Here is a 14031-nt window from a genome sequence, read left to right on the forward strand (position 1 = left end):
TCAACCAATATTACATTTATCGAGTGTATTCCTCACTGATACAGAGGGGATTGTAAACAAAAGTTCAGAAGGTTAACTGATTCACCATCGTAAGGTATGTGCCATGGTATGTACTGTATATGGTATGCCACATCAAAGCGGGGAAACTCTTTTGAAAATGGCATGACTGTATTGTAAGATTTAGACTGTACTTCATGCATGACTGGTTCCACAGTTATCATGTCGCCCTATTGGCACTTGACAGCCTGGGCGATGAGCTCCTGTAAATTTTGTAAATATTTAATCATTATGTTTTTTGTATGAATCATTTCACTTTTTGTTTATGAATAGCCAAACAAGTATAGATTTACTCTGGATTACATTTTGTTTGATGCCTAAGAATTAATGGCAAATCAGCATTTCAAGATGGCTAGCTAACAATGCTAGCAAGCTAGCCGTTTTAAATTTGACTACGTCGGCCTATATTGGGATGTTTCTACAGTCTCCTTGATCCAACGGGGGGCCGACGGTGGCGAGCTTTCAGTGAGGAATTCATCGCTCCAGAGCATTCCTCCAAAAGAGTGTTCTGTATGCTGAGTGAGTGCATGGGGAGAAAAGAAACTGCACCGATCTCGGTCCACAAGTATCCTACCACACAGAGGCTGCGAGACACCTTGAGGTAAGACTCCTGCCCCCGGATGTCCTGATCTGGTTGCTCAGCCACCACTGTTCACCACCTGTACCTGCACCTCCCCCTGCTCAAGCTATTTATTGACTGTCGCTCCATTTGTTGCTCATGTCATTCATATTTTTTTATTGTTTTGCTTTTTAAGCACCTTGAGATTTGTTTACCTGTATGTGCTGTGTACTGCAAATCAGCTTTTAGCTTCCAAATACGGCCTACTTGTAAAAATGTAATAAACTACTACCACTACTTTATAAAGCGTATAGATCCTCATGTCAGAGCCAGTGGCCAGTTGTTAGTGTGGTGAGGCACAGTATAATTACAGGACACAGGCTCCTCCACTGGGAGCTGATCAGAATCATACCCAGACAGGATGCTCCCTCCAACTGTGGGTAGAAACCCTGACCAGGGTGAGTACTGTGTCTGGTGCTTTGGGTCTTACCGGACGTTGGGCGTGGCACACATGAGCACGTCGTTGAGCAGGAAAAGGCGTCGCTCCTTGGTCTTGATCACCTCTCCGTGGTCGTTGTAGACCGTCTCCACTATGTCATCAGAGCGAATCAGGTAGCGGCTGCCATTACTCAGAAGCTGATGGGTAAGGGAGAGAGACCAAGTGGTCAGATACAATATATGGTCTCGACGGTCTTCCCCTAGGTTCATTTATGATTTATGTCAATGTGCTTTGGCAAAGTGGGTGGTGGGGTTATATCCTTCCTGTTTGGCCCTGTCCGGGGGTATCATCGGATGGGGCCACAGTGTCTCCTGACCCCTCCTGTCTCAGCCTCCAGTATTTATGCTGCAGTAGTTTGTGTCGGGGGCTAGGGTCAGTCTGTTATATCTGGAGTACTTCTCCTGTCTTATCCGGTGTTCTGTGTGAATTTAAGTATGCTCTCTCTAATTCTCTCTTTCTCTCTCTCTCTCGGAGGACCTGAGCCCTAGGACCATGGCTCAGGACTACCTGGCATGATGACTCCTTGCTGTCCCCAGTCCACCTGGCCGTGCTGCTGCTCCAGTTTCAACTGTTCTGCCTGCGGCTATGGAATCCTAACCTGTTCACCGAACGTGCTACCTGTCCCAGACCTGCTGTTTTCAACTCTCTAGAGACAGCAGGAGTGGTAGAGATACTCTTAATGATCGGCTATGAAAAGCCAACTGACATTTACTCCTGAGGTGCTGACTTGCTGCACCCTCAACAACCACTGTGATTATTATTATTTGACTATGCTGGTCATTTATGAACATTTAAACATCTTGGCCATGTTCTGTTATAATCTCCACCCAGCACAGCCAGAAAAGGACTGGCCACCCCTCATAGCCTGGTTCCTCTCTAGGTTTCGGCCTTTCTAGGGAGTTTTTCCTAGCCACCGTGCTTCTCCACCTGCATTGCTTGCTGTTTGGGGTTTTAGGCTGGGTTTCTGTACAGCACTTTGAGATATCAGCTGATGTAAGGACTATATAAATACATTTGATTTGATTTGAATGTACATTTAAGGTACTCCCCAAAATATATGAATACATTCTGTAGATATTGCAGGGAAGCAGTTTGTCCGATCTTACTGTAGCTTTTTAGTCTGGTCCGTGTCAAGGGTGAAATGAATATGAAAATACCTTTTAGTTAGTGTAGAATATACACATACTAGTATAAGGACATGCAGTTTACAGATCAGTGTGCTTTTAGTTACAGTTAAGGCACTTTGCAGCGTGCACACATCCATAAAATATACTGTAGGATCCATGGGGCGGCTGTTTGCTCTTGTGGGCAGATAAACAAATAATTAGACAGTAGGCAATATTGATGCCTCCGTATCAGGCTCAGAGCCATCTCCTGTATGTTGCCAGATTTGTGGATAGATGGATTCTCAGTGAAGAATGTGAAACATCTACAGTCAAGGCCTCAAAATCCACACAATGGAAGAAACAATCTGTTTAAACATTCAAATATCATCTAGTTATAGAGGACAAACACTGAGCCCCTATGGTCTGAAGAAGATCAATGGTGTGTGTGGACATGTTAAACTATAATTATGGGGACCAGAAGTCCCCACACGAATAGTAAACAAACAAACATTTGACCAACTGGGGACATTTTGTGAATCCCCACAAGGTCAAATACTATTTCTAGGGGGTTTAGGGTTAAGGTTAGAATTAGTGTTAGAATTAAGTTTAGGGTTAGGAGCTACTGTTAGTTTTAGTGTTGGGAGCTAGGGTTAGGTTTTGGGGTTAAGGTTAGGGTATAGGGATTTTTTTTTAATAATGGGACTGAATTGTGTCCCCCCACAAGGTTAGTTATACAAGACTGTGTGTGTGTGTGTGTGTGTGTGTGTGTGTGTGTGTGTGTGTGTGTGTGTGTGTGTGTGTGTGTGTGTGTGTTTGAGCAATACCTTGTTGAGGTAGCGTTCGTTCATGGCCTTCGCTATGTGTCTGATCTCACAGCGCTGGTCAGCCTCCCGCTTCTTCTCATTGAGCTTTTCAGCCAGGGTCTCCAGTTCTGTCAGGGCCATCTGTAGGGGCAGTCTGTCACTGTGGCCTGCTGGTGTGTTCTTCAACATGTCCTGTATCACATTATATCACAGTCAGAACACCACAGAATAATAACATACTGTAACATGACATAACATCTGTAGGGGCAGTCTGTCACTGTGGCCTGCTGGTGTGTTCTTCAACATGTCCTGTTTCACATTATATCACAGTCAGAACACCACAGAATAACATAACATACTGTAACATGACATAACATCTGTAGGGGCAGTCTGTCACTGTGGCCTGCTGGTGTGTTCTTCAACATGTCCTGTATCACATTATATCACAGTCAGAACACCACAGAATAACATAACATACTGTAACATAACATAACATCTGTAGGGGCAGTCTGTCACTGTGGCCTGCTGGTGTGTTCTTCAACATGTCCTGTATCACATTATATCACAGTCAGAACACCACAGAATAACATAACATACTGTAACATAACATAACATCTGTAGGGGCAGCCTGTCACTGTGGCCTGCTGGTGTGTTCTTCAACATGTCCTGTTTCACATTATATCACAGTCAGAACACCACAGAATAACATAACATACTGTAACATGACATAACATCTGTAGGGGCAGTCTGTCACTGTGGCCTGCTGGTGTGTTCTTCAACATGTCCTGTTTCACATTATATCACAGTCAGAACACCACAGAATAACATAACATACTGTAACATGACATAACATCTGTAGGGGCAGTCTGTCACTGTGGCCTGCTGGTGTGTTCTTCAACATGTCCTGTTTCACATTATATCACAGTCAGAACACCACAGAATAACATAACATACTGTAACATAACATAACATCTGTAGGGGCAGTCTGTCACTGTGGCCTGCTGGTGTGTTCTTCAACATGTCCTGTTTCACATTATATCACAGTCAGAACACCACAGAATAACATAACATACTGTAACATAACATAACATCTGTAGGGGCAGTCTGTCACTGTGGCCTGCTGGTGTGTTCTTCAACATGTCCTGTTTCACATTATATCACAGTCAGAACACCACAGAATAACATAACATACTTTAACATAACATAACATCTGTAGGGGCAGTCTGTCACTGTGGCCTGCTGGTGTGTTCTTCAACATGTCCTGTTTCACATTATATCACAGTCAGAACACCACAGAATAACATAACATACTGTAACATACATAACATCTGTAGGGGCAGTCTGTCACTGTGGCCTGCTGGTGTGTTCTTCAACATGTCCTGTTTCACATTATATCACAGTCAGAACACCACAGAATAACATAACATACTGTAACATAACATAACATCTGTAGGGGCAGTCTGTCACTGTGGCCTGCTGGTGTGTTCTTCAACATGTCCTGTTTCACATTATATCACAGTCAGAACACCACAGAATAACATAACATACTGTAACATAACATAACATCTGTAGGGGCAGTCTGTCACTGTGGCCTGCTGGTGTGTTCTTCAACATGTCCTGTTTCACATTATATCACAGTCAGAACACCACAGAATAACATAACATACTGTAACATAACATAACATCTGTAGGGGCAGTCTGTCACTGTGGCCTGCTGGTGTGTTCTTCAACATGTCCTGTATCACATTATATCACAGTCAGAACACCACAGAATAACATAACATACTGTAACATGACATAACATCTGTAGGGGCAGTCTGTCACTGTGGCCTGCTGGTGTGTTCTTCAACATGTCCTGTATCACATTATATCACAGTCAGAACACCACAGAATAACATAACATACTGTAACATGACATAACATCTGTAGGGGCAGTCTGTCACTGTGGCCTGCTGGTGTGTTCTTCAACATGTCCTGTTTCACATTATATCACAGTCAGAACACCACAGAATAACATAACATACTGTAACATGACATAACATCTGTAGGGGCAGCCTGTCACTGTGGCCTGCTGGTGTGTCTTCAACATGTCCTGTTTCACATTATATCACAGTCAGAACACCACAGAATAACATAACATACTGTAACATGACATAACATCTGTAGGGGCAGTCTGTCACTGTGGCCTACTGGTGTGTTCTTCAACATGTCCTGTTTCACATTATATCACAGTCAGAACACCACAGAATAACATAACATACTGTAACATGACATAACATCTGTAGGGGCAGCCTGTCACTGTGGCCTGCTGGTGTGTTCTTCAACATGTCCTGTATCACATTATATCACAGTCAGAACACCACAGAATAACATAACATACTGTAACATGACATAACATCTGTAGGGGCAGTCTGTCACTGTGGCCTGCTGGTGTGTTCTTCAACATGTCCTGTATCACATTATATCACAGTCAGAACACCACAGAATAACATAACATACTGTAACATGACATAACATCTGTAGGGGCAGTCTGTCACTGTGGCCTGCTGGTGTGTTCTTCAACATGTCCTGTATCACATTATATCACAGTCAGAACACCACAGAATAACATAACATACTGTAACATGACATAACATCTGTAGGGGCAGTCTGTCACTGTGGCCTGCTGGTGTGTTCTTCAACATGTCCTGCCATACAGCATGGAGAGATAACACATTCAGAATATAACAGAGCACCGATCACATCCAGAACATCTCTACACTGGCATTACATCAGTTTAAAACTATTCAGATTCTTTCAGAAGGCCAATGGGCAGTCTAAAATGTTATCCTCAGTCATAATAGTTATGAGTGAGGATCAAATTTGAAGCACCTGAAATTATTTCCCAAGAGTATGCACACTTCACAGCACTCTCTCTGCATAGTGCATTCTTAACAACAGAGCTCTTTGGTAAGAGAGTATGTGGCGCCCTCTGCTGGTAGATGTGTAATATGTACTCTCGGCACTAAGTGTGGACGTTACAGTGAAATATATACCTGCAGCAGTAGAATGAACTGAGGGAATCTCTGGATGGGCTTCATCATGAGTCCGTAGAGAGTGACCCGGTCACTGCTGGTGTCCTGACGTTGCTGAGGAGAGAGAAGAGGACAATCAATGATTGCTGATTGATGCAGTGCAGGGCAATCCAATACAGAACCACAAAGTGTTTTGGTTCAGTCTGAAATCAACCCCAGGTCCCGATGCGGAGTTAGGTTTAGGATAGAGCCAGCGATGCATATTCTGCATAGCTGTATCTCTGTATTTTCTCAGGAGCATACTTAAAAAATATATATATTTACAGTGGTGCTCTGACTGACCTTGAGGAAGTCTAGGAAGCTGGGTTTGGAGGCACACGTCTTCCTGACCACCGCCATGGCTGTGCTGAAGTTGTTCACATACTCACAGTAGGCATCCAACACCATGGACTTGGAGAACTGGGACCCAGATATAGCGAGAGGGCGGGGCAGAAAGGGGAGAGAGCAAGCCATCAACATCTCTTACGAGTCCGATACAATTACAGTCAGGAATGGAATTAACATGGTACCAGACAAAGGAATGGGGCTTCCTAGGGCCAAAATAAGCTGTTAGTTGGACAGTGTATTATGATGGTTGTTTCTGGCCAGGGATAAGAGAGAGAGGACAGTAAGGAAGAAGGCACACAGCACATGGGTCACAAATGCTGTGTCCTGCGCCTGTGTTGTGGTCATGCTTCAAACAGTAACAAACATCAGGAAGAGGGAGAACTGGGGTTACTGGGTTAGACTTTGTTTGAAGACCCCTGACCGGGTTGCTAGGCAGCAGAGACACCAGGGTGGAGCACTTCCTCCAAGAACCCAGTGCAGCTGTGTGTGTCGTGTGTGTGTGTCATGTGTGTGTGTGTGTGTGTGTGTGTAATCAAGGGACTAATTCCTATAGAACGAGTCATGGTAAACTTGCACCATCGCTTCAGTCAGTGTTGTGTTCAATGGTGAAGCACAGTACAGGACATAGTGTGAGTAAAGGAATGTTTCCGTCCACTAGTTTTGACCACATGACCACTGTCCAATGGTTTACTCTTCCAGCCATCTTAAAAGTAGAACTGAATCCTTCCTACACTTGTCCACCAACCCACCGAGGCCACAAAGACGTCCCCGATCATCTCCAGACTGTCCCACTCGGCCACGCGGCACGCCAGGGCGATCTGGAACAGGGCATGGCACTGGAGAATCTCACGGATACGATAGAATGTCACCTTCAGCTTCCTATCGCTTAGCAACCTGGGCTCAATCTCCAAAAGTGGCTTTTCATATTGCTGATAAGAGAGGATAAAGAGGATAAGGATGTGGTAGGAAATCTTTTCCTTGAGGAAATTAGAGAAATGTTATATGAAATGTATAAACTGTAAAATAACATACCTCTAAAATCCGCTTCAGTGCATCGAGATAGTTCTTCTCACTCTCTAATATGGAGCCCAGTATACACCTCCTCACCACCTGTTGTTGTGAGAGCCCCTCAGGGACGGGACTGAGCACTGGCTCCATGTTGAAGCATTCCACTTCGATGAATAGCTCTGACTCCTCATCCTCAAAACAGGTCGACTTCCTCTCTGAGATAAACAGGAGAGACGAGGTCAGCTTAAATCAGATGAGCATCACCCAGGAGGTTAATACACATTGTTAGTGGATGATTCCCCTGTTACAATGTAAAGTGCTTGCATTTTTATCCCAGATACATCAGTGTAATTAACTGACTAGTGTGAACTAAGGACCATAGTCCATGTTCTGTTCTTACTCTTACCGTGACAGTGGGTCTTGATATACGACCTTCCCCTTCTCACTGCTGCTTTGGTTTTCTCCAGGCCATCTTTGGTCCCATCTCTCGCTGCCTTCACCAGCTTTTGCATCTTTATGTAACGTCAACAACAGTAAATAGCACTCAGAGCAGACAGAGAGAACAGCATGCTACTGAAGCACTTAGGGAGGAGATAGGAACTGTGTTAGAAGAGAAGGGAAGATGGCAGATCATGTAAATACAGGAGCAGGACCTCAGGGAGAGCAGGGTGGACCAGAGGAAGACAGCAACTGTGACAGCAGCTGAACTGAGTCAATCTAAACTCAAATGTTCTCACAGATGCATAAGGGCTTAAGTGATGTGTACTTAACTTCAATCTCTCTATGTGAGCCCTGTAAATAGGGAATGTCAGTAGTTTAGAAGCTCTTTCATTAGCCAGGGTAGAGTCTCAGAAGATTTATCTAGACTGCTACAACCCTCTGCTGAAAAGTAGAACTTCATAACTATCTTTTATTATAGATTTGTTTGAAAATGTTCTGTAGGAGTGGACTGGGATGATCCTGTACGGACCTCCTGTTTAGGCCTACATACAACTCAGCTGCTCTGGTGTCTCAGTACGCCGTAGACCTAAAGGCATGTCACTTAGGAGATGCAGTAGCATCAACACCCACACAGTTAGTGGCACAGGTCAATGCAGTAGAGACAAGCTCACCACCAGACATAAGCTCAGGATGAAGGGACTAGGTCTGAGTCAGTCAGTGAGGGACACCGCTAGGGAGGTCGGGGTTAAGGAGGATCTACTTTGTCTAGCGGAGGGTGACAACACACACCGACCATGATGATGACATTTACCTTCTGCTCGTGTTTCTGTTTTATCTGCTGCAGCTCTACCGTTCCCACTGTATTTGCCATTAGATCTTTCATCTTTTTCTCATAGTGTTCTTTCAAGCGTGTCAGATCTTGAGAAAGCTAAACAAAAGCAGAGCATTTGAAGCGTTACCAGACAGATCCTCAGAAGATGGTCAGCCCCTCACCCCAATCCACCCACCCTCACCACAGCTAAGACCTTGCCTCCTCACCCATATTTTGTCTCCCGACCCACATAGAAATCTTAAAGGTAGACTCAGTGATATGATGTAGATGCGCAGAGCGTAGTGGGTCAATTTCAGCAAACAACTAAGAGCGTTGAAGAGCAAGACTAAACTTCTCCAGTGTTTTGGTCCTGTATCTACTACGCTCTAACAGCGTGAAGCGAACCCATCCACATGCGTAGATACTCTGCGTGACTCTGAGAATGTCATGCATCTCACTCATCGTAATATCTGCCCTGCTGCTCGCGGCAACGTCATTTCACTGAGTCTACCTTTAACTGGGCCAATCTCTGCTACAGAAGCCAAGCAGTCACTTTGTGCAGCCAGCTGAGTTATAACACTGAGACCTCCCTGGCAAGACCTCTGGGCTGAATGAACAAGCAGGCCATTCAATTCAAAACCAAATATACAAATGAACTGTATATTATCGAGAGCATAGTATTAACATGTGCAGCAGGAAGACAAGAATAAGCCAAGTGTATAAAACTGTGTATTAACATTTGCTGAATGATTTTTCATTTCAAATATGAGGATGTCAAATATTTATGAATATTCTGTTTAACTGGATATTGCATTTTATTAGACATTCACTGTGTGCCACTGCTTCCGCTTCCTCATATGTTCAAGACGCTGACATAAATGACACTCTTCAGGGAAAAAAGGGTTCCAAAAGGGTTCTCCGGCTGTCCCCGTAGGAGAACACTTTTTGGTCCAAGGTAGAAACCTTTTTGGTTTCAGATAGAACCCTTTTGGTTTCCATGCAGAACCCTCTGTGGAAAGGGTTCTTCATGAAACCCAAAAGGGTTCTACCTGGAATCAAAAGGGTTCTTCAAAGGGTTCTCCTATGGGGACAGCTGAAGAGCCACTTTAGGTTCTAGATCAGTGGTTGCTGGTGGGAGGAGCTATAGGAGGATGGGCTCATTGTAATGGCTGGAATGGAATAAATGGAACAGAGCCAAACATGTGGTTTCCATATGCTTAATCTGTTTGATATCGTTCAATTTATTCCATTCCAGCCATTACAATGAGCCCATCCTCCTATAGCTCCTCCCACCAGCCTCCACTGTTATAGATATAACCTTTTTTGTTGTTGTTCTAAGAGTGTATTCTTCTTTAGCGTCTGTTGATCTGTGGCATCCATCTGCAGCTTCGTGCATCTCCTGGTGAGACACATTCATATCCTCTCTCAAACTTCTACTCCCCATAGTATATATAATCCCCTTCCTCTTGCTAATTCCCCCTCTTCTCCTCAATCTCTTCACCCTTCCTCTCGCTCCCCAGAGAGACAGGTCTGTAGACAGAGAGGGTAAGGTGTTAAGTTTACACACATGGGTCTTCCTTTGTGGGGGCTTCCCTCTCATGAAGGCGTCAGGCAGGCCGTTCTCCCCGCGGCCCTCCCCGTCACTCTGCTCGTCATAGCTCTCAAACTCGCTGGAACTCCAGCCGTTGTCCAGGGAGCTGCCACAGCCCTCCTCCCCAAACTCCACATCATCATAGATCATCTCGTCTGGCTCTGAGGGATGAGGAGAAAGTGTTCAAATCAAGGGGAACAGCATTACAATCAGGGAGAAATACATTTTCAACTGCAATGGTGCAATTTGTATTCATGTACAGTAAGTTAGCCTGACCATAAGTTAGCCTGTCAGTTCTAGTGCATCAACTGAACATTGTACAGCATAACACAGTTTGCTTAAGGGCACATCAAATGTTTCTGCTGAATAATTCCAGCACATTATGTTTTAGAAATGCAAAAAGAGGTAAAGACATTAATATGCAAAAGTCACAAAACGCCGTGGAAAAGAGGAACGACAGTACAATGAGAAACGGAAAGAAAGACCGACAGAATAGAAAGAGAAAAAAGGATACAGCACTGACCTGTAGTGGAGTCAGAGTTCTCTCTGGGCACGTCATCATAAATGACTTCATCTGGATCTAAATGACAAAGCAACAATGTTTGAATTAACAAGGTCTCAATGTGAAATTAAGCTTTACACAACGGACAGGATACAATCTCAGGGAAGGCAAGAGGAGAGACCCCACAAAAGCCTGGTTCCTCAAAAGGACCTAGAGGAAGGAAGTGTCTATTTTTTACTCAAGTGAATTCCCAAAGAAAACACCAAAGCGTAGTTATGCATTGTGCACGAGACAGATTCAGGCTGGACTTAGAACTTTACAATCCCTGTCCTGTTGTGTTCCAAGCAAACCAAAAAGTATCAACTAGGTAAATACAAATGGAAATAGAAGTAAAATAAACAGATAATTGTGGAAAATGACATATTTCTCATGGGAATGAAAAGAGGAGTACTTACTTTCCATCCAGGCTGTGTTTGCAGGGTCCGACACCCATTTAGACAAAGCATCCTCCTCTCTGATGGCAGGATACTCTTCACTGCAGACATTTTAATAAAATAGAGAAATAATAACTGTCTGCTATTCCAACGCAAATAAACAAGTATCCACATCATCACAATTTCTGGCAGATCAAGTTCAGTCTGGATGAAATAAAACAGATCAGTGAAGAAAGAGCCTGACAAGCGAGTCACTCACATATCAACAGAAATGTTGCCTGTCCCCACCACAGTATCTGGAGGGAGAGAGAGAGAACAAAAATCTACATCGATGACTCCTTCCCTAACGCTGCATGCCGTTTGCACTAAACCTTAGCTACTGCCACCAGGGGGCAGCCATCACTGAAACTAAATTAGCATCAAAGAGATAAAAAATAAGACCTGAAATTGATTGATAAGGACCTCAGATTAGATTGCTCATTTAAAAAACTGCAATGATAATCTGATAACTAATACATGTTCACATATTTTCTGCTATTATAGCCTTGCATGCCACATAACATTCCCATCAGATAAACCTGACAGTATATTGGAACAATCAGTCAACGTGTCAAGATTTCAACTACAGAATATACCGTTCAAAATACTTGAAAACAGGAGTAACGCTCTGTGTTGGGTAGCTTAATTACACTGCAATTTCCCCTCAGACTGGCCAAGGCACACATTTAACTACTACTGTAACATTAAAGAGAAAACAGGACAATCCTAACAGCCAACGGCGGCTAAATTTAGAGCGGCTAAATTTAGTCCCCACTTCCTTGAGGCAAGGTTTTAGGAAAAATAAATGCGAAGAAGAGAGGAGAGGAAATATTTGCTGGGAGTACAGAGCATGCATGTGTCATGGCCTCTCATCCCAAAGTCAGTGGTGAAGAAGGGGGAGAGGACGGGGGAATTCCACTAAGGAGAATGAATGAGAAGAAGTTTGAACAGTTCCCACCACATTTTTTCAGTGCTCCGTTCCTACTTTTCAGTGCTCCGTTCCTACTTTTCAGTGCTCTGTTCCTACTTTTCAGTGCTCTGTTCCTACTTTCAGTGCTCTGTTCATTGTAGGAACACTATATCGGAGTATTTCAAACAGGTTTTCAATATGAATGCAGAACAGAGTAGAAGGAATAGTAGGAATGGCTGTTCAAATCCTTCTAATTCTACATGTTTCCAACATGAATGTGTTCTTCCTTTACCCTCCTCGTCCACGGAGAAGTGTCGGATGATGACGGGCGTGGTGTAGGCTGGCGTAATGAGGGGCACACCAGAGGGGGTGGCGTACCCACAGGGCACGGGCACAGAGTAGCCCGGTGGGACACAGAGGGGGCTGGCGGGGGGAACATCCTGGCCCTTCCCCTCCCTCTCCCCCTCTCCTCCTACCCTCTCAACCGGTGAGGAAGAAGTAGGGACGGGCCCATGCTGCTGCTCCAGTTGCTGTAGTTGGAGGGGGGTGATTTCAATCACAGAGTAGGGGTTGACTTTCCTCTGGGAGGTGGTCCTGGGGATGGCCGGGGGAGGGTCATCACTGGACACTTCCTTATCTGCAATGGAAATGTAACACACAGTTAGTTCCAAATGATCCCCATCAACACAACACAGCGACACACTGCTCCAAATGATCCCCATCAACACAACACAGCTACAGTTACACACTGCTCCAAATGATCCCCATCAACAAAGCTACAGTTATACACTGCTCCAAATGATCCCCATCAACACAACACAGCTACAGTTACACACTGCTCCGAATGATCCCCATCAACACAGCTGCAGTTACACACTGCTCCAAAGGATCCCCATCAACACAGCTACAGTTACACACTGCTCCAAATGATCCCCATCAACAAAACACAGCTATAGTTACACACTGCTACAAATGATCCCCATTAATACAACACAGCTACACACTGCTCCAAATGATCCCCATCAACACAGCTACCGTTACACACTGCTCCAAATGATCCCCATCAACACAACACAGCTACAGTTACACAATGCTCCAAATGATCCCCATCAACACAACACAGCTACAGTTACACACTGCTCCAAATGATCCCCATCAACACAACACAGCTACAGTTACACACTGCTCCAAATGATCCCCATCAACACAACACAGCTACAGTTACACACTGCTCCAAATGATCCCCATCAACACAGCTACAGTTACACAATGCTCCAAATGATCCCCATCAACACAGCTACAGTTACACAATGCTCCAAATGATCCCCATCAACACAGCTACAGTTACACAATGCTCCAAATGATCCCCATCAACACAGCTACAGTTACACAATGCTCCAAATGATCCCCATCAACACAGCTACAGTTACACACTGCTCCAAATGATCCCCATCTACACAGCTACAGTTACACACTGCTCCAAATGATCCCCATCAACACAGCTACAGTTACACACTGCTCCAAATGATCCCCATCAACACAGCTACAGTTACACACTGCTCCAAATGATCCCCATCAACACAACACAGCTACAGTTACACACTGCTCCAAATGATCCCCATCAACACAGCTACAGTTACACAATGCTCCAAATGATCCCCATCAACACAGCTACAGTTACACAATGCTCCAAATGATCCCCATCAACACAGCTGCAGTTACACACTGCTCCAAATGATCCCCACCAATTCAGCTACAGTTACACACGGCTCCAAATGATCCCCACCAAAACAACACAGCTACAGTTACATACTGCTCCAAATGATCCCCGTCAACAAAGCTACAGTTATACACTGCTCCAAATGATCCC

The 14031-nt window shown here is 44.4% G+C and overlaps 1 protein-coding gene across 1 annotated transcript in view; it reads right to left on the minus strand.

Moving 5' to 3' along the window:
• Positions 1-14031, minus strand: part of arhgef10 (Rho guanine nucleotide exchange factor (GEF) 10) — an 83999-nt gene that overhangs the window by 42154 nt on the left and 27814 nt on the right. Inside the window, exons 4-16 of the mRNA XM_064928466.1 lie at positions 12454-12798; positions 11472-11508; positions 11234-11313; positions 10800-10856; positions 10253-10437; positions 8686-8802; positions 7840-7945; positions 7458-7648; positions 7175-7354; positions 6381-6497; positions 6060-6152; positions 3046-3216; positions 1107-1252 (exon numbers count right to left, since the gene is read on the minus strand). Coding sequence (XP_064784538.1) covers positions 1107-1252; positions 3046-3216; positions 6060-6152; positions 6381-6497; positions 7175-7354; positions 7458-7648; positions 7840-7945; positions 8686-8802; positions 10253-10437; positions 10800-10856; positions 11234-11313; positions 11472-11508; positions 12454-12798 — 1825 coding nt within the window. The remainder of the gene's footprint in view (positions 1-1106; positions 1253-3045; positions 3217-6059; positions 6153-6380; positions 6498-7174; positions 7355-7457; positions 7649-7839; positions 7946-8685; positions 8803-10252; positions 10438-10799; positions 10857-11233; positions 11314-11471; positions 11509-12453; positions 12799-14031) is intronic.

This window comes from Oncorhynchus masou, chromosome 21 (genome assembly GCF_036934945.1).
Source record: "Oncorhynchus masou masou isolate Uvic2021 chromosome 21, UVic_Omas_1.1, whole genome shotgun sequence".
NCBI classification, from domain to species: Eukaryota; Metazoa; Chordata; class Actinopteri; order Salmoniformes; family Salmonidae; genus Oncorhynchus; species Oncorhynchus masou.